Raw genomic sequence first — 26630 nt, 5'->3', positions numbered from 1 at the left:
GGTGGGGAGGATTTTGGAATTCTGTATGTGCTTTGATACAAGTAATTTACTGAAATATTGGCAAAGGAAAATACTGATTTGCAAAGAAGCTTGTATCCTTAGTTTCCATAAGTTGTAAGTATTTCACAAGTTTGATAAAATGGACTGCTATACCTCCATGAAAATTTAAAGTCAGAAAGTCTAATTTCATGACAAAATGTTACCAGATTTAAACCAGAATAAACAACATGTAACAGTGGTGCCACTGGCTAATGCGATTATTAGTGTGCTCTTCCTGATTAAATGGTATTTTCTAAATTTTCTGCAAGGATTAGTTTTGTAGTATACAAAGCAAGAAAAGTATGAAAAAATAAGATGGCCTTTAGTTTACAATGCATTATTTATACAACAGGAAGTATTTATTGGGCAACCGGAGCAAATAATATTATATAAGGGCTTTGAGATAGCTATTTCAAAGTTACTGCCTTAAAGAGTTGCTACAGAAAGTCTTCTGTTTGCAATGTTCCTTTTTCACCAAAATAAAACTTCATACTTTACCCTTACATCACTAAGTATGCTCATTTCCCCTATTTGTTTCCTCAAACCAGTTTCTAGCTGGCTGCCTGGAGTCCAAGACCCCTAACCACCTCCTGAGTGTTGAATCTGTACTTCTTCTATTCTGTGAAGCATGTGACGAACTCTTACCCAGTGAAACACCTGCCAGAAAAAGCCAGTTCAAAGAGGGAAATTCTCCATGGGCCTGGGAAAAAGCAAGCTTGCCTGACTCATTCCCATTATTTAGAAGGCACTCTACCTAGAATTAAAGGATGAGTTTGGATTAGAGAAAGTTATCATCTCAAAGCCTCTCTCCAGCATCATGCCCTCCCCCCGGCCCACCACCAACAATATTATAAGATGATATGCAAAAACTGACTATGGGGATGAAATGGACAAAGAGTAAAAAACTATTCTTACAGAGCCAGAACAACAACAAAAAAAAATGTTTTCGTTTGTCACCCCAATCAAAACATTTCTTCAAATCTAACACCTTCAAGTGGTACCACACTTGGGGCAGTGCGGGAAGGAGAGTCCTACCTGGAAGTTACACCTTTCATTTGTCTTTTACATCTATCTCACTTGTTTTTCAAAATAACCCTTTGAGGGGGTTGGACTCTCGCTAGCTTGATTTTCCAGATGAAGAAGCTAAGCTGCTGAAATTAAAGTGGCATGCTGAACGAAGATCACACAATACAGGATGTCAAGGCAACTCCTGAGAGCACGCAAACCTCAGGAGCACTGCCTCGCCTATTCGAAGCTCTGCAACAGCAGCAGCAGCAGCCAGGTCCACTCACCTAAGAAAGAGCAAAGGCCTACTTATGATTAAAACTTTGTTCAGAGCTTTAGATGGAGAAGCTTCTCCGGAAGATACTGTGAACATCCCCACTGATAACTACAATAAAGTGAGATCTAATAAAATTACTTTCTCAGAGACAGTTTGTAAGGAAAGAGGACATCACCTCATTTCTTAAGTATTTAGGTGATTAAAGGTGGTATAGGTGACTGATCATTCCTTGTGTGTAAAAATATTTTGTTTACTTGGCTTTTGGGACATCTCACTGGCCACTTTGAGTCAATCCTTGATAGCTCCTTCTCTCTTGCTAAGCTTTCACTGTTACTACCAGGTCTCCATTCCCGGCCCTCTTATCACCCTAAAATCAATGAACTCTCAACCTAAACGTCTTCCAGTCCTGCATCTTTAAAGACGGCCTACTGATGATGCTTAAAATTTAATGTCTTCAGTCCAAACCTCTCCTCTGAATTCCAGATTAGGTGTATGAGTGCCTACTCGATACCTCCACCTGGATGTCTAAATAGACATTTTAAACCCATTACGTCCCAAACTCTTGACCTTTTAAAATCAGAACCTGGTAACTGCCACTCTGCTGATGCCACCACTGCAGTGCAAACCAACACCCTAGTCTAGAACACTCCGAGTGTCTCTCAGCTTATTTCCCAGGTCCCATCCTCGCCCGCTCCAGTCTATTATCCCCAGAGCAGCCAGAGCCATACCTGAAACATGTAACCCAATTCTTATGTCATTCCCTTGCTCAAAACACTCCAATGAACTCCCAGAGCAGTGAAAACAAACTCAACCAGTACTATGTCCATCCGACATCATTTCTTCCTATTTTTCCTTGCTCTCGCTCACTCACCTCCAGCCAGTGGCCTCTCTGTTTTCAGAATTCACTCATCCCCTTCCTGTCCCAGGACCACTGCACTCTCTAACCAGATATCTGCTATGTGGCTTGCTTCCTTACCTACTGTGGGTCTCTGCAAAATGTCACCTTCCCAGGGACATGTTCCCAGACCACTCTGGAAAGCAGTACCTGTCAGGTGCAGAACGTTGTATAAAGAGGCTAGTTTGTATGTAAAAGACAGACAGGCTCATAGATGCAGAGCAGGATGACAGCTAGTGGAGGGGTGGGGGTCAAGGGGTGCAGGGATTGAGCAAAAACAAAAAAAGATGTGTGGACATGGGCAACAGTGTGGCGACTGCGGGAGGAGGGGGGAGCGGTAAAAGGGGACTAAAAGGTAATGGAAAAATTGACAATAAAGATTTTTAAAAATAAAAAAAGAATATATACTATTTACTCAAAATTTTAAAAGTTCACTTGAAAGATAAATACATAAAGGGCATAGAATGATTATCTTCTTATTTAAAAACAAATAAGCAAAAACATTCAAAGGGTTTTCAGTATCTTTGTGTCATCTTTTACCTCCAGCATGCTTTATTTATGTAACACTTACTCTATTTATAAATCTGCAGGGCTCTGTCCTGGGCTATATCCAGTACATGCCCAGGATAAAGACATAAGAGGGCTGGCGTGTTAAATTTATAAATGTCAAAAAGCCAGGAAGGGAAGCTAATCCCTTGGATGACAGAACCATGATTCAAGAAGATCTCAACAAGTTTTAACTACGGCTGTATTCAAAGAGGTGGTTGTTGAAGGGTTAAAGGCAAATACTGCTTCAAAAACACCATGAATGTATATATACAGAATGGGAGAAATCTTAACATGAAAAAGATGCTCGTTTATGTTGACTGTATCAGTGGTTTCCAGACGAATTTTTCAAAAAACAAAGAGAAACAACGTAAGGCTGCTTTTTATTTTATTTAAGAACACAAAAACAAAACAAAAAATCCAACACAAATATCCAAAGACACTTACCACACTATCATTTGATGGAGAAAGGTTATTTTAACATCAGAAAAGTAGAAATACAGAATTTCAACAAAAAAAACACCCCTGAATTGCGCACACGTGCGCGCGCACACACACAACGAAAAGCTAACACTTTTCTCTCATTTTCCTGTTATTCTAGAGTTAACACAATTTTAGACTAAACACACGTGCATTGCTTAAACAGGGAACGGAATAATTTCACTACACCACATTCAAGCCATAACTGAAGAATTAAATATGGAAACCAGATCAGGAAATAAAAAACCCCACTGGCAACACTGACGGAATCTAGTTGACAGAGATGAGAAAGGTAAAGCGTTATCATATGAAGTTTTCGGGGCTGTAATATTCAAGCTAGAAAAGAGAAAACCTAGCAAGCCCCAGCTACGTCGAGGAAAACCTTACTGTGTCTCACTCTTAAAGACAGAGCTGCAACCAATGGGAAGTCACACAACACGCAGCAGAGCAGATGCAAGCTCAGTGTAAGCAGCATCTTTCCATACTTTTCAGATGCTAAGTGAGCATACCTGTGTCCATTTTTTTTTTCATGGAAGTGTTGTTTATGGAGAAGCTGGATTCAGTAACATCTCAGGGATAGTAGGAACAGGTATGACAGGACTTCTAAAGTCTCCTCGAACTCTAAAATTTTGTAAATCAGAGGGAATGAATGTTGCCTTTTGCAACCTACTAAAAAAAATGAGTGGTAAGAAGTTTGGCTTTCATCAAAAAGATGAAGGTTCCATTATGGGCTCTTCCACATAGTAATGTGTGACACAGAACCAAAATTATTCCTTAACTCTGGGCCTCAAATATTCTCAACTTCAAATGTGAAAAATAGTATCTTATTTACAAGACTGCTGCCTAGATTACACACACACACACACACACACACACACACTGCTTGGCACTTAGTAGGTGTTTAACACATGGTAGACATTATTCATTCATTTAATAAACAGCATGGACCAAAGGAGAACATTTGCTAAGCTAGTTATCGATTATTGTTATACTCAAATAACTTCTCTGCTGCATCTCATTTTTGGTTTTTCAAACTTAATGCATGCTTGGTGTTCTTTTCCACTTCTATGCTTCGTACAATCCCTATTTGCATGTTAGTGATTTTTATAAAGTTTTCTTTACCCTTACTTTGGTTAGTTTCCTGTCTGTTTTTGTTTGACATAAAAGTGGGCTTTACCTTCAGTACATATTGGATATATTATTCATTTTGCCCATAAACAATTTTATAATATACTGTTGGACAATCATTTCAATTAACTAGACTATATGTCCAGTTTAATCAACCTTACCACCAGACACATTTTCTTATTCTTTTGTATCGTTCACACAGGTTAACTCGTTGCTGAGCACTTCCCTCGAGAAATATATGAGTAAATAAATTAAAACCCATTCCACCAAGTCTAGTTGATAATTAGAAATCTTGTCCATCAATAGAAGTTTCTGAAATAAAGATAGTCTGAGATTTCTCTCCATAAGAGGAAACAAACCCATTTCTTACTGAAGCACATCAACATTCAATGCTCCAGTCATCAGTATTTATCCAGGCAGGGTTTTTCAGATAGTATGTAATTACTCTTTTGTTACACTTACAACATAATTTGCAACTAAATGGTTACTTTAGCTGGCAATTTAGTATCATGCTGTCTGTGAGGTATTTAATAGGACAGCTTAACACTGCTAGTGTTCCTTACAGACAAAAACATTACTCACTAATTAAAACAGCAAAAATTATTGTTCAGGAATCGATTTTGTTGAATAAAAAACCATGGTGACAACTTTAAACATATACAGTATCCAGGACTAGATGAGTGACATCTTATTACTATCAGATGCAATAATAAAGCAAATTTTTTTCTCCAGTGATAAAACAAGAACTCATACTTGGAACAAATAAACTAAATCACTAAGCAGACTTTTTAGAAGCACCCTGATATTTGCATTAATAGGAGTAATGTATAATAATTCTATAGTGTAAATTTCACTATTCTAATGCTAAGATGAAAAACATGAAGATGGTTATTTATTTCCATACAAAGTAATTTTAGAACGCCATGAAATTTACCCAGTGAAATACATTTGGGGTGTAATTTAATATAATTCCACATACTGAATTTAGTTACAGATTATTTTCAAGTAAGCTTAAATTCAAAAGAACCATTACTTTGAAATGCCCACGTTGTAGTATCTTTCCTGACATCACTAATTTATAAAACTAGAGTTCTACTTCAGTAGAATTACTATTTTTACATTACAAAGGATCAGATTAACACAACTGGGGCACCGATGAACTGGACTGTCACAGACCACTCAGTCTGTAGGGAAGCTTTCCCTCCAAGTTCACAGGGTAGGGGACCGAGGGACACAGTGGACAGAGCCTCTGCAGGACAGACCTTGGTTTCAGTTGGCTCTGCCTTTCACTAGCAGTTTGGCTTAGCTGACAAGTCAGTTAACTTTTCAAATTTTAGTGCCTTCCTCTGTCAAGTGCACTTGAACTCTTCAGTTTTAAAACAGCAAAATTAAACATCTACTGAGTTAGAAGTACAAGCAGCCCTAGTGTAACTTAAAAAAAAAATTAATGGCAGAAAAATACAAAACGGTTTGTAAGTTGCAGTGTAGTATTTCCAGGGCGGAATTCCTACATCTTGGAAGCATCCCCAGGCAGGATTTCAGCAGTGAAGTTCTAGACCCTGCATTCATCACACATCTCTCCTCTCACATTATTAAATCCCCCACCTGCTCCTCCCCGTCCCGCTGGTTCTAACGCCAGCACACGGTTGGACGCATTGTAGGCTGAGCGATCGAATCATTTTAAAAGATGCGTTTTCAATGTATCTTCTGCTTCAGCATATTTCTCTCAAATGGCAGTGAATTTTCAAAAAGAGAATAAAAATACGAATAAACAAATTCGTAAATAGAAATGCACCAGGCCTATTTTTTTGTTTGCTGTGGTTGCTTAAAAAAAAAAAAAAAAAGGCAAGATGTGCCCTAATCTATTCACTGGGGAACGTGAACGCGCTCCCCACCCAATGAAACAACAATTCTGCTGCTGCATCTCCCAGCTACACAATAGCTTCGTCGTCGGCCCTCGCAGCCCAGCCTTCCTCGCCCCCTGGCCATTTTTCCTCGACACCTCGGCCAAGCTCGCACAGGCAGTGCGCCCGTCCTGCGGGCGCGTCCAGGCTTCAATTTAATACATGAAACTCCACCGAACACTGAGAAAGCCGAGATTCTGTGACTCGGGACACAAACGCCACGTCTTCCCGCCCAGCCTGCGGTCAGCGGCCTCGCTCTTCCCCCCCTGGGTGATGAAATGAAGGCAACTATCCAACACCCCAGTTTGAATCTCAGGACAATGCAGCCGGCAGGAAGCCGCTCTCTCCGGCCCGGGGTTCACCACGGAGCCAGAGCCTACGCGGGGTGCACGGCCTGGCCGGGTGCGCGACACCGCGACTTCCACGCCCTCCCCCCGCGTCCCCACGGCTCCCCGCCGGACCTCGCGCCAACCACCCCGCGTCCCAAAAGAGCCACAAAGAAGGGTCGCGACCGTTGGCTGCTCCGACCCGGGAAAAACCGCGTCCCGGCGGCAGCGCAGCCATTCCCTGCGAGGCTCCGCCCGCGCCCCTCGCGCCGCCACGGCGGAGGGGGAGGGCTGCACAAAGCCCGGACAGAGCTGAAACGATTCGAAACGTTCCGGGAACCCGGCGCGGCGGCGGCGCCGGAGGGCCGGCGGGCGGCGGGCTGGGCTGGAGGGGCGGCCCCGCCGTGCCCCGGATCGGGTGCGTGGGGGAGGCGGCAGCGCCGCGCGGAGCATCCGGGAAGCGCCCCCTCGCCTCCCGGCCCCGCACCCCCGCCCCGCCGCGGGCCGCGGCCGGAGCCCCGGCTGCGATCCCTAGGAAGAGGACGTGGAGGAGCGGCAGCTGCGGCGGCGGCCGCACCGGCTGCGCCTAACGCCAGCGATTGAGCGCATCACTTACCCCTCACCGCTGAGAGAGGGACCGGACGGGAAAGGCGGGGCGCGGCGCGTCCCGTGAGTCTCTGGCACGCCGTCCTCCCCCACCCCCACCCTGTCGTGGTCGTCGTCCCCGTCGCTGTCGCTGGGATCGAGCTCCCGGCCTCTCAGCTCCGCTGGGCAATACGTTATTCCACACACGCCCCACACATAGCGGTAACGGCAAAGAGCGGCCGCCTAGTGCGCAGGCGCTTGGGGAAAGGGCGAGGAGCCCGGCCGGATCCCCTTCTCCGGCTCAGATCCAACGATCTCTTACTGCGCAGGCGCCAAAAGCAGACAATGAAAAGGGGTTGTGCAGAGGGTCTCAACCCCAGGCTTTTCCAGCTTCCTACTGCGCAGGCGTGCCTCAAAGACCAACTTGAACAATGAAGAGGACCCCAGGATTAGCAGGGACCGCAACTGGCAGGGACTACAATTCCCAGCGGGCAGTGCGCCAAATCCAAGTGGAGGTCAGGTTGCTGGGCATGCTAGGATTTGTAGTGTCAGCTGTCTTTCACAATCTAGGCTCTTTAGAAGATTTAGAACTTCTTTTTCTTGCTTATTTGGCTGTTTTGACAAATGTCGTGGCTGAAGACTGTAGAGCTTATTTGCGTTCTTGACAAGCTTCAAGGATCGAATGCTTACTAGCAGATTTGGAAGGGCCAAGGCCTTCAGTGAGCCCTTTCTGTCAGTTGGGTGGTCCAAACAGCAGGATGGGTTGAAGGCAGAACTAAGCCAGGAAAAGGGCGGAGCCTCCAAGCAGTTTCTTGGCAACCGGATCTGGCAACCAAACAGCCGAAGCCTGCGCTCGGAGCGCGGTGCCCTCTGGGAATTGTAGTGTCTTTGGAAGGGCTCTGAGGAACTTCGAGGCTGCAAGTCCGGAGCCTGTGAACCACAAGTCCCGTCATCCACCAGGAGGGCCGGTGGGTGGGAAGAGCTCCTACGAGCTCGGTCCAGGGTTCCTGGCTCCCCATTGACAGCAGCAGCAGGAAGCTGGCGGGTTCTCCCAGGGCGCTAAGGCCTCCTGTTCTAGGAGGGCCACTGGACCCTGTAAGACCACTGGACACTGTAACTCCCATCTCTAGGTCCCGATTGTGTGCATGGCGAAGTCCCCGGAGAACTCTACCCTGGAGGAGATTCTGGGGCAATACCAACGGAGTCTCCGGGGTGAGTTGCTCCGAACCCCTGTGCCATAGCCCCTTGGTACTAGGGTCTAGTGGGCGGGAGATGGCAAGGTGCCTTTCTTAATGCCTTGGATCGGCCCCAGCCGGGATGTGGAAGAAGAAGATGGATGTTTTTGGTGAAGGATGGAATAGTCTCGTTTGTTTTTACTATTAACCAGTGATGTTTCTATTGATTCCCTTGGTTACCTGAACCAACTCTTTGATCTTGACATAGACGTCTTTCTCATACAGCGCCCGCAGAAACTCTTGGATGGCTCTTTGCCACTTTTGCCCAGTTCCCATACTTGGCTCTTTATTCCAATAAGTTCCCTATTCATGCTTTTTACACATTCGAATTGTGGTGTAGTGGATTGGATGGGATTTATTGGACCAGGGGAAAAAACAGCACTAATAATTACTTTAATCACAACAGCTATATTTAGTAGTCTAGGCTATTTACATATATTAAATCATTTAAAACTTCAAACAACCTTATAAATATTCCTGTTTTACACATGGGGAAATGGAGGTGTAAAGACATTATGTGAGGACAAAACCCCCACAGAGGCACAGTCAGGTGTTAAATTCAGTCAGATTTGTTTTAAAAGCCTATGTGTTTCTTTATTAATCATGTCGCAATTCCTATGACTGAAACCTTATTTAGTTAATTCAGATTTTCTTCGTATAGTGCTCTATAAGTGAGTATGTATAGAAACGAAGTCCATACTTAGTAGATAGCTCTGTCATCCTGGACATCATACAAAACATCTAGAAACCTTATTCTGTTCTTTTAAAGTGGAAGTTATGGTGTCGTATACAGGGTTATTGTGAGGAGCAAATGAAATAATCCATGTCAAGCAATAATTTTCAGACTTTCTTTTATTTACTGTTACTCATCAGAAGTACATTTTGTATGGCATATACATATGTATAAACTAAAAGAAAAGTTCATTAAAGAATATTTATTCTATTAGATGTAATACACTCTATTTTACATTCTGTAGCACTTTCTTAACCCTCTAGCATGACCAACCATTTAAAAAGATTATTTAAAGCATATAGAATGCTGACTCGTATATTAATTGAGTGACTATGTGTTAGGTGTACTAGGTGCTGGGGACACAATGAGGAACTAGACAATGTCCCTGTCCCCTTGGAGCCTCTGGATTAGTGGGGGAGAAAGACAACAGACAAAATAATTACAGATTGCTATAGTAGAAATTAAGGGTAAAGATCAGTGTTTGGCACATAAGAAGCACTCATTAAATGTTAGCTGCTATTTATAATTGGTACTTGCACCAAAATGAAGATTTTTCAAGATTAGAAAGTTTATTTTCAAGTGACTCTAGACTTTGTAAGAGTTATTATTTATTATTCCCATCTGCCAGCAGTGTCAGAGAAAGTGCCAACATTCAGTATTCAAACTGCAAGAGTAAAATTATTGCTCTTAATGAATACCTTCATCACCCTGCTAATGTTTCAAGAACTGTTAGATACAGAAATAACCACTTCTAACTTATAATTTGAAAGCAAGAAAAACACTGTGCACAGTGATGAGTGATTTTGTTTAATTTTTGAGGTTGGCTAAAAATTGTTGTTTTGCATTGTCTCCCAATATTTCTCCTTCTTTGATCTTATTTTGAATTTTTATGTATTGGGGCAATTTAATATTAGGCATTTTGATATAATAGTTAATTTCAAACTAATGTTGTAGTGCTATGTTTAATACCCATGTTGCTGCTTTTAGTGATTATAATGTGAAGAGTTTTCATTCAAAGCTAATGCATTTTAAAATACATTTTAATTTCAGTGTGCTAATAATATAAGACAGTGAAGACATAATCAAAAGCAGACAAAAAGCAGAGAAACAAGTTAACTTTTAAAAATTTTAGTGATTGCTTTAATAATGAACCAAGAATGGAACCTGATTTTTTATGGGTTTTCAGAACTTATTTGATTACTTATTTAGTAGCATTTTTATTTTCATGTTTATTTAGTTTATTTAACACCTCATGGAAGGAAACAAAATGGATAATTTTGAAGCAAAGCATAATCAGAGGTTCTTCATGTCAGACATATAAATTACCATTTACAAATAGGATAACTCCCCTAAAGTCAAAATTTGTGTTTCTGAATAAGCAAAATATGGTGACATTATTTTATATGGGGAACTCCATGATTTTGAGTGTTTGTGCTTAATAACTTGAGAATTGTGTCACTATGCAGTCAGATAAAACACAATTTAAAGTACTTTTGAATTGATTTGTGTTCATTTTGTTGGCTTATTTGGTTTTGTCTACTTGCCATTACTTCCCCAAAATGTCTTACCTAGTTCAGGATTGGAGAAAAAGCTAGTAAGAATTCTTGGTTTTTCCTCGCACGTTATCCCTCTGATTTCTAAATAACTGTACATGTAATCATTACTAATATTCCCTCTTTTCTATTCAGCCAGAAAGTAGCCACATAAAAATGCAAAATGCTTCCACAGTTTTCCATGCTAGTCCCTCATTTTTTCTCATTTATATGCTTTAAATATAATTTTGGTATTATCCTAGTAAATTAAGAATTTGAAGTTCTGATATAAAAAGCACAGAGTTCTTGCTTTTAAACCTTGAGCGAAAGTCTTGCTCCCTCAACTCTGAGGATGCTAGAACAGCCCTGGAAATAGGGAGTCCATATGCAGACTCCACCCTTACCTCTCATCCTGTCCCTTGCCCTTTCAGAAGTGGCCATCGTTTTTCCCCTCTAAGGATATCTCTGCTTTGGTTTGTCTGTGCCCCCAATGCAAGAAATTGGAAAGGTTTAATGACACTCCTTCAGAGCAAGAGTTATGAGGAAAATAAACTGGAAGACTTCACTGCCCCGCAAAACTGTGATATCCCTACACTGTAAATGATATGAAATGATATGAAGTGTAGTTAAAAAAAAAAAAAAGTGGGCATAACCCAGGTATCCTGGGAGTCACTGAACTTAATATAGAACTGAATGAAACTGCCTTGGGAGGTCTCCTGGCAGTGTGCTTAGGGTTCATTCCCCCTACAGACAACTATTATTCAAGACCCACAGAATGGTTGAGAAGTATATTGGTATCTGGGGAGAAGAGCAAATGCCCCTCCTCTCATTTAAACTCGACATGTTGTACAAGACCATGAAGTATAAAAGAAACTAGTTTGTAGCTAAGAAAGGGTAAGAAAAAGCAGAATCATGGGTAGTCCAGGCTGTTTTAAATACAGTTGAATATAGGGGTATGATATTAGAAAGAAGGCAAGCACTTGCTAGAATGCAGCGTCCCGGCCTCAGTAACAGAATCGTGTCCAGTCTGTTGCTGGGGTGTTAGCTAAGGGCAAGTTTCATCAACACCTGTGTACATGACTCATCTATTTACCTAGTTCCTGGCCTCCTCTGGTTGGGTGCACATAAAGAAATATGAAACAGACTTGCATATTGATAGGAATATGTCCTTTATTTTCTATGTACATTACATAGGCTCGCTCCCCCTTTTTATTGCACCATTTTGGTGTTTCAGGCTCTAGATTGAATTCACAGAAGAGTATGATGAAGTCAGAGGAGGAGACTGTGGCCCTAGGAGCCAGCTCAATATCCCTTACGGTTGCTTTGCTGATACCCATCTGTTACCTTAGACAAGTCAATCAACCATTCTTGGATTCTTCGTCTTCATCTATAAAATGAAGTTGTAACTAGATTTCAAAATTACTGCCTTTAGGAGACAGACAGGTGACAGAATGTGTGACAGATTCAGTGGAAGACATGAGGGAATGGTGAGGCTTATGGCAGAGCTGGGCAGATGATACTTTTTCTAAAAAACAGTCCAATTTCTCTTGCGTGTCCTCCCTCTTTCCTCCCTTCTCTCCCCTTTTTCTTCCCTCTTCCTCCCACACTATGCTAGCCAAACAAAACACATGTGGGAACCCGGTTCTCACTCAGGGCACCCCTCTCAGACCCCCAGATCTCTAATATTCCTTCCACCAGCACTGGATTGGACCATGTGCATGACAACAGTTATGTTTCTCTCCAGTAAAAATAAGAGTAAAGAGGGACTTCCAGCCAAGGTGGAGGTGTAGGTAGATACACTGTGCCTCCTTGCACAACCAAAAGAAGGACAACAACAAATTTAAGAACAAAAAGCAACCAGAATTGACAGAAAATCAAACTGTATGGAAGTCCAACAACCAAGGAGTTAAAGAAGAAACATTCATCCAGACCGGTAGGAGGGGCGGAGATGGGCAGCGGGGCAGAGAGGACTTGTGGCCAGGTGGCAGCTGGCAGAGCTGGTGGTCCCACATTTGCATTAGGATAAACTGGGAGGAAAAACTGGGGAGCGAGATAGGCCGAGCAACCCAGGGTTCCAACTTGGGGAAATAAAGCCTCAAACCTCTGATTGAAAACACCGGTGGGGGTGGAGGCGGCAGTGGGAGAAACTCCCAGTCTCAAAGGAGAGTTTGTTGGAGAGACCCACGAGGTCCCAGAACATACACAAACCCACCTACCTGGGAATCAGCACCAGAAGGGCCCAACTTGTTTGAGGGTAGCGGGGGAAGTGACTGAAAGCTGGCAGAGAGCTGACCAAACGGCATTGTTCCCTCTTGGATCCCTGCCCCACACACTACGTCACAACACAGCGACGTGAGTGGCTCTGCCCTGGTGAACACCTAAGGCTCCGCCCCTTACTATGTTACAGGCGCACCAAGACAAAAAAATGGCCCAAATGAAAGAACAGATCAAAGCTCCAGAAAAAATATAACTAAGCAACAAAGAGATAGCCAACCTATCTGATACACAGTTCAAAACACTGGTATCAGGATGCTCACAGAAATGGTTGAGTATGGTTGCAAACTAGAGGGGAAAGTGAAGGCTATGCAAAGTGAAATGAAAATGTACAGGGAACCAACAGTGACGGGAAAGAAACCAGGACTCAAATCAACAGTTTGGACTAGAGGGAAGAAATAAACATTCAACCAGAACAGAATGAAGAAACAAGAATTCAAAAAAATGAGGGGAGGCTTAGGAAGCTCCAGACCAACTTTAAGCATTCCAACGTCCGAATCATAGGCGTGCCAGAAGGAGAAAAGGAAGAGAAAGAAATTGAAAACTTATTTGAAAAAGTAATGAAGAACGTCCCCTATCAGGCCAAGGAAATAGGCTTCCAGAAAGTCCAGGAAGCTCAGAGAGTCCCAAAGAAATTGGACCCAAGAAAGCACACACCAGGGCACATCATAATTAAGTTACCCAAAATTAAAGATAAGGAGAGACTCTTTAAAGCAGCAAGAGAAAAGGAGGGAGTTACCTACAAAGGAGTTCCCATTAATCTATCAGCTGATTTCTCAAAAGAAACCTTATAAGGGCAAGACGCGGTTGGAAAGAAGTATTCAGAGTCATGAAAGGCAAGGACCTACATCCAAGATTACACTATCCAGCAAAGCTGTCATTTAGAATGGAAGGGTAGACAAAGTGCTTCCCAGGTAAGGTCAAGTTAAAGGAGTTCATCATCACCAAGCACTTATTATATGAAATGTTAAAGATACTTATCTAAGAAAAAGAAGATCAAAAATGTGAAGAGTAAAATGACAACAAACTCACAACTATCAACAACCAAACCTAAAAAATGAATTAAGCAAACAACTAGAACAGGAACAGGATCACAGAAATGGAGATCACATGGAGGGTTATCAGCGGGGAAGTGGGGGGCAGAATGGGGGAAAAGGTACAGGGAATAAGTAGCATTAATGGTAGGTAGAAAGTTGACATTTATTTTTCCTAAAAATAGTATAGGAAATGTAGAAGCCAAAGAACTTATATGTACAACCCATGGAAATGAACTAAGAGGCAGGGGGAATGCGGGTGGCAGGGAGTATGCAGGGCGGAGGGGAATAAAGGGGAGAAAATGGGATAACTGTAATAGCATAATCAATAAAATATATTTAAAAAAATAATAGTAAAGAGTAGAACTAGTTCATAGAAAGTGAAAGGCTGATAATGGAAGTGTATAACTTGGGGGTGATCCTTTGAGAAAACCAACGATAATGCCAATGTCCCTCGTTTTACTTGTATATGATTGACACATCTCTCTAAATCCTACCAAGGGTGTCTTTCTGTCCAGGGAAGGGCTCACATCTGCAGAAGGCCTGTGGTAATCTTACTAGCCAATAATTTGGTCACTGAGTTAACCAGCAGTGATATCATCTGGATCTTTGCCAAGCTTACAAAAATATGTGTGTAACTTAAGTAAAAGTTCTTTTTTTTGACTTATCAAACTTGTTTCTTCTTCTTTTACTTCTTTTTCTTCATCCCTCCTTCTGCCCCTCCTACTTTTCCTCTTCCAGCTCCGCCTCCATTTTTTCTTTTTTGCCCTTCTGGCATATTTTCTGAGTATTTTACGATGCCATCTACCATACACATTCTCTACAGCTAATGTTTGCTTGTTTGTTTAATTTACTGTTAGTGTCATTGAGACCAAGACAGGCAACAACACAATAAAGCCTCTGTGGAAGCATTCATTGTGAAATGACAAAATTATTTTGGTATTCCAGTGCAGACTGAACCATCTCTGTTTTCTAAAAATTAAGGAAATGGAATGGTTTGGCTATTAAATAAGGATTGGTAATGCAAATAAAACTTGTAAACATCTGAGTTCATTTTTTGCTAATGAAATTTAAATCACATTCTTTTTTGTTTGTTTTAGAGACTCATGTGGCTTTTTTTTTTGTAGTTTTAACTTTTATGACCATTTCTTTTACCAGTATATGAAAAATCCAGTAGAATTTCAGTTTTCTTTTCCTATTACTGATCAGGTAAAATGGGCAAGAAACAGGACTTAATATCCAAAAAAGTGACTAGTCATTTCTAGCATTACCTAGAATCAAACATGGCTCAGTGTTATAAAATTGTAAGGGCATTTTCACATGTTCTTGGACAGAAAAATGAGATTAAGTTGTTTTCAAGCTGTTGAGATACTGAGAATAATTATATTCTCTCTTGGGATGTTTAAAAGACATGCTATAAGCACTTTGCTAAGGTTATTGTGTGTGTGTGTTTTTTTACTTTTTATCATTTTCAGTTAATGATATTCCTTTCGGGGTCAAAAGGTACAGAGAGTAGCTGGAAATGCACTTGTGCGCTTAGCAAAGCAACCTTGATTTTGACTGAGCTTCACCCAGGCCCACTGGAATATGTAAAGGAATGGTCACCTAAGGTAGCTCTGAAAAGTGGCCTTAGAGTATAACCACTGCTTCCTGTGTTCAGCCTTGAAATGAAGCTACATGTGAATTCCAAGTTCTTGATTACAGTGGGTAGTGATATAACACCTTGTCTGGACATCTGGCGCAGAAGTGCCCCACAGCACCACTGTGCCAGGTAGCGCACTGTCCTGCCCACTTTTCATCAAGAGGAGGCTGCAGTCACAATGCAGCCACGTGGTGGGTTTGATGGACGTCTCTCTCCTCCAGACTGAGCACTAGGTGTCTTGTTAGATTGATCTAAACCGGTAGTTCTCAGCCAGGTTGCTGTTTCTGCCCAGAGGACATATGGTAACGTCTAGAGACGTTTTCGTTTGTCAGACGTGGGAGGGGGAGGGGGCTGCCGGCATCCAGTGGGTCAGGGCCAGGGATGCTGCTGAACACGTACAACACAGCCCCTGATGAGAGAGAATTTTCAGGGCCACGTGTCAAGTGCTGAGGTTGAGAATCCGTGACCCTGGAGCAGCAAGGCTTTGCTCACAGCCCGTGCTCTGCCGGGATCGTACTTGAGAGTAATTACAATTAAGGATACAGATTGTATTTGGCTGGTGATTTTTGCCTGTGTTCTGCCAGTCTGGCTAGGATTATTTCTTTATCAATGGAAAGTGACAGGTGCATAAGTCCTCCCAGTTGGTGCCAAAAGCGTACCAGGTGTACCCCTCATTCTGCATCTAGCCAGTCTCCTTGATTTGCCAACATCCAGCATCCTTAATGATCTTCCAGACACTGCTTTCTTAAGACGTTTGCATTCTTGCTGGGATGATTTTTCAGTCCTGGCGCCAACCACTTGAGCACATTTGTCAGCTCTTATGAGTCTTATGATAGCATTTTCTTTGAGAATTTTTTACTTCCTATATAGCACTACTTCTGATCTCTCTCACTATTGTCACTGCCTTTGACAAAGCTGGCTGTGTCTGATTGTGGAATACGCTGTTTTGCCTTGCTTGTACTACCTGTCAGTCCCTTAGTACACAGGGACAGCAATCTTCTGAACTAGGCTGAGGCCCAGTCAAGGGTGGACAAACACATGTATCTCTTTTCTCGCCATGGTCTCATTTTTCTGCTTGTCTGCCCTAGTCTGGGCTTGTTTGGAGAAAGGCGGCGCATCTCGTGTCTCCGCCGAGGGAGGTCTGGTTGATGGCGTGTTTTCTCAGAGACAGCTGGGCGCTTCACAGGGTGTGGCTGCCTGTCCCTGTCACCAGGATAATTCCCCTTCCCTTGTCCCAGTACAGATGGAGAGTGCAGAAATTAATAATTCACACTAGGTGTGAAAGCGATGATCCTTCCTAGTCTGGGACCTACTTACCTTTTGTTCAAACACACCTTGATGAAGAGGGGCCCAGCGGTGAGCTAGGAGGTAGAAGTGGGGAAACTGGATTACAAAAACGAGTAAGACAGACTCAAATCATCAGCAACCAGCAGCTCACTAACCTGTCTAGTGCTGATCGGTCATGCTGGCTGATGTTTGGCTAGCGGATGAGCAGAGATATTAATTACTTACACTACTGTTCGTGTGATTCTGTAGGACCCAGGGTCCTACTGGTGTTTGTATTGGTAATGAAGTTCATGCTCAGCCTGGGTTTGGTACTGGGGAGAAGGAGTCAGGACGCATTGGGAAATGCCCTCTCTGTCTTCTCAGGAGAGAGGAGGAAAGGAGTATCCTTTCTTGCTCCCTCTTGGTTCTAGGCAGATAAAGCTGTGCGCATGAACAGTGGGGCGGGAGAGAACTGGAACCTCCTGTGTAATCTGGTTTCCTTCTGTGTAAACAGCAGACACCGCGTCTCGGGGGCGGTGTCCTGAACAGGGTCACGGGCCTTCCGCTGCGGAGGCTCCAGTTGAAGGGCAGAGGGCTTTCATCTGTCCGGAACCGTCGGGCACTGTTATTCCTCAGGATTAACTCCATTTGTAGGTTAAGCGTATAGCACATGTTTTGCAATGTTATATTGAAATAACTTAAAATACCACTTATCAAAATCTCAGCTTTTCACATGATACTATTTTCATAATGCAATGTAACATGTCATCTCTGAACGTTACAGATTTGAGAAGACTAAACAAGACATTGGAAACATGAGAAAAGGGATTAAATGGGCTCATCAAACTCTGCCATCACCGCACTCTGCTGAAAAGGGCTCCACCTATAGGGGTTTCAACTGTGCAATTTTTTTTTTAGATTTCCTTTATTTTCCTGAATATAGCTTGTTAGCTTTTAGTCAGAGTAGATATAAATAAATAATAATCCTTTGTCTTAGAGGTGAAGTCATTTGATAGCTCCGCAGCCACACTCTTCACGTTAGCCAAGCCGTCTGGTTCCTTTCTAATGGATGCCTGGGAGATAAGTGCTTTATTCGTAGATTGAAGCGCATAAATCTAAAGCTCTGCGGACTGAACCGCTTATCATGTAACGCTTTGATTTTCCTTTTCCATTAACAGGTCTCTGTAGAAAATACACTCCTCAGTCACTGGGAAACTATTGCTGCTTCTTATTTTGCTAAAATCAGGAATGCGTCCTCTCCAGACTTTTCTTACACTCAGGATGAGTCACAGGGGGGACGGGCTTGTGCTGTGCTCAGCACCGCGCGCCTGCAGAGCAGGGTCTGTGGGGACGCCGGGGTGGTGCGGAGAAGATGAACTGAGAAAGTCGCTGGGTCACTTGTGTAGATGAGTAGTAATAGCGTGTCATGCTATTCGTGCTGAACGCTGACCTGAAAGACCTGTTCCCTTTCGCTTAGGCCAGGTAGAAAATGAGTTTCTGTAGGTGAAGAACCTCCGTCAGATCTCTTGCAATATAGGGTGTATTTTAGGGTGTATTTTCTTCTATTAACTTACGGTTATTTTTTCTGTTTCCCATTTTGAAATCAATGAGCTTGGAGAATATGGAATCTGTGTTTTAAATGTCCTGTATGCTTGTAGAGATATTCTCAATGATAATTGGTAATGAAACCATAAGTGTTTTATAGTTTTACCATCTCTGAAGAGCTTAAGAATTGTTTAAATGGAATCCATTTGAAATGTTTAGATAATCGCTGCACATGAACTTGCGTGGGAATTCATCTTTTTCCAACATAAATTTCTGTTATATTTATGTAAATGTTTGGTAAATTAATGAGGTAAAAAATAACTTTCCAATACAGATGTCAAAATTTGAAAATGGTGACTGAAATCTGGGTCCCAGCTCTAAATGTACGAGGAACATTTTTTGAAATATTTACTTTTCTGGATTGAAGCTAGTGAAGTTAATCAGGAGATTCGGAGAAACAATGAGAAGTTTAAACCTAAAAAAGAAACTGGACCTTAACTAATGAAGTTACCGGTCGATTGTCTGGTTCTCCAGTCATTGGGCATGTGAAGATGCCCATTAAAGTAGGCCAGGGTGACGAGGCATGTCATCACCGCTGTCCTCAGTGTCTTTCTGTCGTTAACGTGAGACTCAAATCCTTTGTTTGGGGGTTAATTATTTCAGGTACCCATTGCTGTATAACAAACCACCTCAAAGCTCGGTGGCTGCTTAGTGATCCCCTGTTCCTCGGGTCTCTTTTGTGCCATTGCATCCAAATGGCCTCTGGCCCTGGAGTAGCCTGGAAGGCTCCACTGGGCAGTTGGCTGGAGTGGGCTCTTCCTTGTCCGTGTGGTCCCAGGGCCTCTCCTTTCCCCATGGCCTCCCCACAGTCTCACCAGCAGGGTAGTCCGACTTCCTGCTTGTGGCTCAGGGCTCACAAAAACAGTCACTCCGGGAGGGAGGAAGCAGTACCGATGAGACATTTTAAAAACAAGCCTGGTCTGGCCTGGTGTAACTCCCACTGCATTGTCTTGGTTAACTAACGCCTGGCAGACCTGCTCAGTTTCCATGTGGGAGAGGAAAAGGGCATAAGGCTGGGTTCCGTGGGGACCATTTTTAGACATGAACTGCAAGAGTAATGTGCCTTAAAACACTTCATTTTAGACCGTATGTTCAGTATGTGCTGGTGACTTTAGGCGTCGATTCTAGGGTTAGTCAGTTGTACTAGCCAGGAATTTCTGCATGAGATACAGTCAGCCAGTGTGATATCTGCAGTGCTGGGCTCCGCAGTTCATCACTGGAAGCACTTTAGTTATTCAAATCTTGATTCAAAACCAAGCCAGGCAGTTGGCTGTCTCATGGTGGGGGGCGGGCCCACAGGGACAAGGAGGCTTCCCTGGGCAGATACCTGGTGTGGTGGAGTCCCCCTTGTTGGTTCTGCCCACCCAGCCCAGTGTCTCCAGGTGGAGGAGGGGAGTCTTAGGTGCTTTGCCTTGTTTGTTATTGATTGGAGATGTGGGTGGGGGAGGAGCCCTCCCATTCAATCCTCCTGCTGGCAGTTCTATATATATAGTGAATATCAACCCCTGAGGTGTCAGGGACCTTGGAGATCATCAAGTGTAACCTTTAACCCATGAACTTAGTCTTCTCTCACTTCCTCTAGCACATTCCTCAGCAAGCTAGAAACAGCACGCTGCCTTTTTCCATAGAGCATCAGAAGTACTGCTTCTCCTTCAGGAACTGGCCCAGTATTGCGTGTCACGTGGTCGTCAGATTTCAGCAACCTCACTTTTACCATGTTGTTGTAGAGCGTGCAAATAGAAGCATTCACCAGCTGAAATGTACCCTGGGAGAAGGCGAAGTCAGTGTTGGGGAAGATGCTCTGGATCCTTCTTTAAGCGCCAGGGAAGGACATGAGGACACCGGGACTTCCTGGCATGAACTACAACACAGCCAAGCTGGTGAGCTGAACATGGCCGTGGCCCTGCCCTGGATGACCCGCAGAGAATTCTTTAAACTCCCTGCAGTCATGACTGCAGCCCATCCTCCACTCCACTGCTACGATTCTATTCCTGAAATGCAAATCAGCTAATACAATCCCCTCGCTAATTTTTTTTTTTCTTTGACTTCCCAATGTCTATCTAGGCCAAAATCCAAACTCCTAGCATCGTAGCAATATTTCTGTTAGGTGGCTCCAAGCTACCTTGCTAGCCTCATGTTTCTACCCGCCTTCCAACCATCTATCTTGCAAGCCACGTCCTGCTGGCCCTGCTCCTGTGCTTTTGCATGTGCCATGCCTTCTACTGGAATTTTTCTCGCCCTTCTCTGCTCAGCGATTTCCTGTTCATCCTTCACAGCATTATCTTCTCTGAGAAAACGAGCACAATTAGGTGCTTCCTCTTGTTGTAGCACTATGTATGGCTCTGGGTCTGCATACAAACTTGTGTTGTTTTATATCTCTTAGTGTGTCACTCTTGCCCACTGGGTTCTTAGAGCTTAAGTGGGAGAGATTTTCTCATCTTTGCTTTGCATCTCCAGTTCTTGATGCATAATATGTGTTTGAACAATATTTGTTAGAAGGATGGAAAGATGAATGGGAGATGATAAACTGTGGATCTCAAATACGATTAATAAACCCATTGCTTCTGCCCTGCAGTTAATCAACTCAAAGCTTTGTTGCATCAACAAGCAGCTAAGGAAAGTGAGGCATCTCCATCAAGAAGACGAAAAATGTCCCCTTTGGTAAGTATCAACATGTGCAACCCAACAAAAGCATTATTTTTCTAACCGTTTTAACTTTACCATGTCGTTTTACTGGTGCATGTTGCAGACAGTTCTGAGCAGGGCACTCTCAGACTGCACAGCATTAAAAGAAATGATCTTCTCTGATTATTTTAGCTGCAGAAGAGAGACCTGTACGGCAGAGGGAATCCTGATTTTTTAATTTATTATTCACTTGAAAAACGTGAGTGAGGAAATAGTTGAGAGAATTTACTTTGCAAACGTTAGCGACCATAAAGAAGGAACAAAATGTGGAAAAGATTAGCCATTTCTTTTTTAGAAGGTTATATCTGTGTTTGATCATTTTTAGAATTTACTTAATTATAATTCTAGCCATCCTTTGTAGTAACTCTTTTATTATTATTATAAATCTCAAAACCAAAGTATGTTATCTTATTCTACATTTAAAAACCACCTGGTTATAAAATTGTGTGATACAAGAAGTTACACCCTGTTTCTTGTGAGATTGTTTATCGCCATTGCTTTGACAGAGAATATTATTCCTGGAGAAATGTGCTGCCCAGACAGGTGTGAAGAAAGTGTGAGGAAGGGCTTTGGCCAGGTTTAAATGGCCAGAATAATAGTGAAGGGAGAATTTTGCTCATCACTACCCACTTAGCATCAAACACGTGTCTGAGGAAGCCCGTCAGCAGGGAGGGGTTCTGCGGTTTCAGTGGTAGTCCTCTGCCATGGAGCTTCCCTGGAGAGAGCTGTCTCTTCATTTTTCCATTTGCCATGTGCTTTCTGTCACCACCTTCACTTCCCAGCTTTAAAAAATGGTCATGTCCCCCAATCTTATCTATTTGTGGAATTTACAGGATAGAGTAATAAATACTATTGGCTACGTATAATCTGGCCTCTGTTTATATGATGTCAGTGCTACATTGAGTATGAAGATGATGGCCATTGATGGCTTGCTAAATCCATGCATGCTGCCCTTGTTGTTTTTTTCATAGAGGTCCTCAGAATATGAGGACTCCAGCGTGCCTACTCCCCACAATCTCGTCCCCATCATCAACGATCAGTCCCAATACATCCATCATTTAGAGGCGGAAGTCAAGTTCTGCAAGGTGAGTTTCTCACTGAAAATTTAAAGCTACCTAGATTAAGGTTTATATGAATGATGTCTTTTATGAAAAGGTGCTATTCTTAGTCTTTGTGTTTATAGCAATGCATTCACAATTGCCACGATTATATGTATCAGGCTTGGGAATGATGCCCTTGACCGTGCCGTTTCTGCCTGCTTAGTTTCCCAGCAGTCTGTGACTAAACTATGTCTCATATCTTTTGATAATATGATCTGATGTTTCAGAATTTTTTTCTTTCCACTCCATTTACTTCAGCCCAGCCAATGGCAAATGCTTTGGAATAGTAATTCCAGTCATTTTCCCTCCCTTTTCAATTTATGTAAGCTGGGGTACAGCAGGTAGGGACTGAAGCTACTGGACTATATCTGCTCCATTGTCAGTATGGAGGTGGATACTTTCATACTTGACTTTGAATGATAAGAATGGTTCATGGGGGTGCTGATGACAATGATCGAAAGCCTAATGTGTCCCCTGTGGCTTGAAACCCTGGGCAGTGACATTGCCCGACTATTTGGAGTTCAGCAATGCCATGGATGCCGCCGGAGCCTTTCTGACTTCCCGAAGTACGTCGGTGCTTTACTTTTTCTTTCTTCCTTTCGCTTGTCAATACCAATGCATCAGGTCATATGATATTTTTACAGTAGTTACTGATATCTTTTTGTATCACACCCTTGTCCCATTTGGCGTTGTCAGTGTTTCGGATTTTAGAGTGTTAGAGGTGCGTAGTGGTAGCTCATTGTTTTCATTGCAATTAGTACCCGGTGACATGTAATACTGGACTTTTCATGTGCTTCTTTCCCATTTGTAGATCTTCTGCGATGAGTACCTGCGTGGGTGCTCTGGTACTAGGCCCACTCACACACATTAAGGATTATGTCTTCTGGAAGAATTGCCCCCTTTTTGTTTCTGGTATTTTTCTTTGCTGCAAAGTCTGCTTTGTCTGGAATTAATATAGTTACTCCAACTTTCTTGTGGTTTATGTAAGCATGGCGTGTCTTTTGCCATCCTTTGCTTTTAACCTGTGTCTTCACATTTAAAGTGGGTTTCTTGTGGACACCATACCCTTGGGTCCTATTTGTTCACTCTGACAGTCTCTGTTTTTTCATTGGTGTATTCAGACCATGGAGGTTTGAAGTGACGATTATTGATATACTCGGATATCTCTAGTATTGACCACAGTTGTTATTGTTGTCTATTCATTGTCCTTGTTCGTTCATTCTTTCTTTCTCTTTTTGTTTTCCACTCTCTGCTATCTTTGGTTTTAAGTAAGTATTTTTTATGATTTCGTATTTTCTCCTCTCTTATCATATCAGATGAACTTGTTTTTTTAGTTTAATAAGTGGTTGTCCTTGAGTTTGCAATTACATTTACCACTAATCGAAGTCTACTTTCAAGTAACACTTGACCACTTCAGAGTTAGGGTGGAGTTAGGTTATTCCTTATAACAGAGCATTCTTGATTCTTCCCTTCTACTGTTTATAACTTTGCCATTATTCATTTCCTTTATGCAGAAGCTATAATCACCACATTCACTGTTGCTATTATGATGTGAAGCAAACTGCTATGTGTAATATATATATGTATATGTATGTATGTATATATATAATGTTATATGTAATATAGACTCATATATCAATTATGATTAAGACAAAGTAAGGATTTTATCTCCATATATTTCTTCTCTAACACTTTTTTAAATGTAGATCTGAGTTTATAACCTATATAAATTTTCTGCTTTCTGAAGAACTTCTTTTAATATTTCTTGTAAGACAAGTCTACTGGTAACAAATTCCCTATATTTTTGATTATCCGAGTGGATTTTTTTCTTTTGATACTTTAAATATTTGTTTCCATTCTCTTTTTGCTTACATGGTCTTATGTAATCATTCTTGCTTCTCTATAAGTATGGTCCTGTTACAGAGCAGGCGTGGGGTGGTTCACGATAAATTATTACAGAAAGGATCCCCCCTTTTCTGTCTCTGGAAGTTCCTCCCCCCCCACGCACACACCTGCTAGGTTCGCAATGCCCACTGCCAGAGGAAAGACGTCTCTCAATGCCAGAGACTGGTGAAAAGGAAAGGAATTATTTATTTAAAAGTTACACAGACTTAGAGTAATGACTTAATGTTTTCATTAAAATACTAAAGTCCTCTAGAACAACCACAGATGCACAGTCCTTCCCTCTCCCTCTGCCCAGTCCGGGGTACCGTGTCTCAGGAAAAGAAGTAGAAGTCCGTGATTCAGGCTCCCGGCACCATCAGCTGTGTGGCTGCTGCAATCTCCAGTTAATCCAAAGCCATGTGTCCCCTTCTCACGGCCCACCAGCAAGAGTCCTTCCTCCCCTTTTCTTCCCGGCAAAGTCTCTCCTGCTGCCTAAGCCGTGTGGCAAAAAGAAGCACCCCCAAACCACATGGTCCTCTCTACTCTCCTTCAGGACCGCGTGGCCCTCTTCTTTCCCCATTCACTTCATCAGAACCGCATGGACCTCTACCTATCTACTTGCTTCAGAACCTCGTGGTTCTCTCCTTTTACTTCTCAACCTCGTGGCCCTCCTCCTTTCCCCTCAGAACTGCGTGGTTCTCCCTTTTTCCTTCAGAACCGCATGGTCCTCTCTTCACTTCACCAAAGCTGCCTGATCCTCTCCCTTCTCCCCTAAAACCTCGTGGCCCTCTTTCTATTTACTTGTTTCAGAACCTCGAGGTTCTCCGTCTCTATGGCTGCCTCACCTAGGTTTAAATCCCAGCGCCCGTCTTCCTTTGCAGCCCCATTTCCGACTCCTCCTACAACCAGTTACACCTGCCAGCATCCCTGTATTCTTCCAACTTTACTAGGCTGCCATAGTAAGTCCGGGCAGGTGTGGTCCCATGGCGTGGAGCCAATCATCTCCAAGCTCTCACGCAGGCCCTGTAATCAGGGGGAGTTACTTCCCAGTCCCACCTTGGGTGGAAGTCACTCCCATCCCCCTGGCTCAAAGCATGGCCACAGCTATTTAACATATCTATGAAACCAGTTAAAGGTTATAAATATGTTAAATGACTGTGCCAGGGGTTAGCTGCAAAGCTCTTGCTACCCAAAACAGCTCTGAATGGCCCTGTTCCATGTGTCCCATCCCCCCGGCTCAGGCTTGTGGGGGTGAGGACATCCTATATATATTTTTCTAATATTTCCTGGACACCTTGAGCTCTGGACCCCATTACAAATCCCTTCTTGGGTCCCTCCTCTTGGCTGCACCCTGCTTCAGTCCCTCTCCCCATCCCCCGCCCTTCTTTATTTAAAGATTTTTCCTTTTGTCTCTGATTTTCTGCAGTTTGAATATGATATGCCTAGGTGTAGACGTTTTGGTATCACCCTGGTTAGTGTTCTCTGAGCTTCCCGGATCTGTGATTGGGGCCTATCATTTATTTTGGAAAATTCTTGACCATTAATGCTTCAAATATTGTTCTCCTTTATCTCTTTTTCCTATTTCTGGAGTTCCCATTATACATGTTATACCTTTTATGATTGTCCCCAAATTCTTAGATAGTCCGTTCTTTTTCATCCTTAGTTTCTCTTTGCATTTCCATTTGGGAAGTTTCTAACGACAGTTCTTCAAGCTCATTAATTCTTTCCTCGGATGTGTCCAGCCTGTTAACGAGCCCGTCAAGGCATTCTTCAGCTCTTTTGCTGTGCTTTTTATTTCCAGCATTTTCTTTTGATTCTTTTTTAGATGTTTCCTTTCTCTGCTTGTGTTTCCCATCTGTTCCTGCATGTGGTCCACTTTTCCCACTAGACTCCTCAGCATATTAGTGGTGATTGTTTGGAACTCCCAATCTGGAATTCCAACATCTCTGCCATATCCAAGTCTGTTTCTATGCTTGCTTGCTCACTTTAAACTCTGTTTTAAGTCTTTTCATACACCTTGTAATTTTTCGTTGAATGCTAGATATGAGGTACTGTACGTAAAAGGAACTGAGGGAAAGAGACATTTGGTGTGAGGTTTTGTGTTTGCTTTGTTTTTTTGTTTATGTTTTATGTTTATTTGGCTGGGAGTTAGGCTGCGTTTACGGTTTGCTGTTGCTTGTCGGTGTCAGAGGCTAAAATCTCCTCTAATGTCTTGGCTTTTGTTTCCCCCGTTGTCTTTGGGCTTCCCTTGGGAATTCTTCAAAAATAGGGTATAAGGTGTGCAGTTATTTCTGTTATTAGGTAGGAGCCGTTTTGATGTGGTGGTAGGTTGTGGGAGCATGGGAAGCATTCTCTAGTCCTGTGACCAGGTCTCAGTGTCTCAGTCAGCCCGTGCCCCTTGGCCATGACCTTCACAAGTATTTGCCAGTCTTCCCCTCCCTTTAAGTGAGACAGG

At 42.7% G+C, this 26630-nt stretch overlaps 2 protein-coding genes across 10 annotated transcripts in view; one reads left to right on the top strand and one right to left on the bottom strand.

Moving 5' to 3' along the window:
• CEP170 (centrosomal protein 170) overlaps positions 1-7491 on the bottom strand; it is a 98621-nt gene extending 91130 nt beyond the window's left edge. For 6 of the 9 annotated variants that reach the window (XM_045184481.3, XM_024575971.4, XM_045184482.3 and 3 more), the window contains exon 1: positions 7217-7484. The gene's annotated coding sequence lies outside the window, so the exon portion shown is untranslated. Of the gene's footprint in view, positions 1-7216 lie in introns of all 9 variants that reach the window. The other 3 variants (XM_045184485.3, XM_045184486.3, XM_045184487.3) reach the window with 1 other exon arrangement.
• A 216-nt stretch (positions 7492-7707) lies between these two features.
• SDCCAG8 (SHH signaling and ciliogenesis regulator SDCCAG8) overlaps positions 7708-26630 on the top strand; it is a 181024-nt gene continuing 162101 nt past the window's right edge. The window contains exons 1-4 of the mRNA XM_024576157.4: positions 7708-8397; positions 20234-20386; positions 21082-21167; positions 22163-22276. Coding sequence (XP_024431925.2) covers positions 8331-8397; positions 20234-20386; positions 21082-21167; positions 22163-22276 — 420 coding nt within the window. The 5' untranslated portion in view covers positions 7708-8330. The remainder of the gene's footprint in view (positions 8398-20233; positions 20387-21081; positions 21168-22162; positions 22277-26630) is intronic.

This window comes from Desmodus rotundus, chromosome 10, assembly GCF_022682495.2.
Source record: "Desmodus rotundus isolate HL8 chromosome 10, HLdesRot8A.1, whole genome shotgun sequence".
Taxonomy (NCBI): Eukaryota; Metazoa; Chordata; class Mammalia; order Chiroptera; family Phyllostomidae; genus Desmodus; species Desmodus rotundus.
Note: the sequence above shows the minus strand (reverse complement) of the source record. Positions and strands in the feature narration are given on the sequence as shown.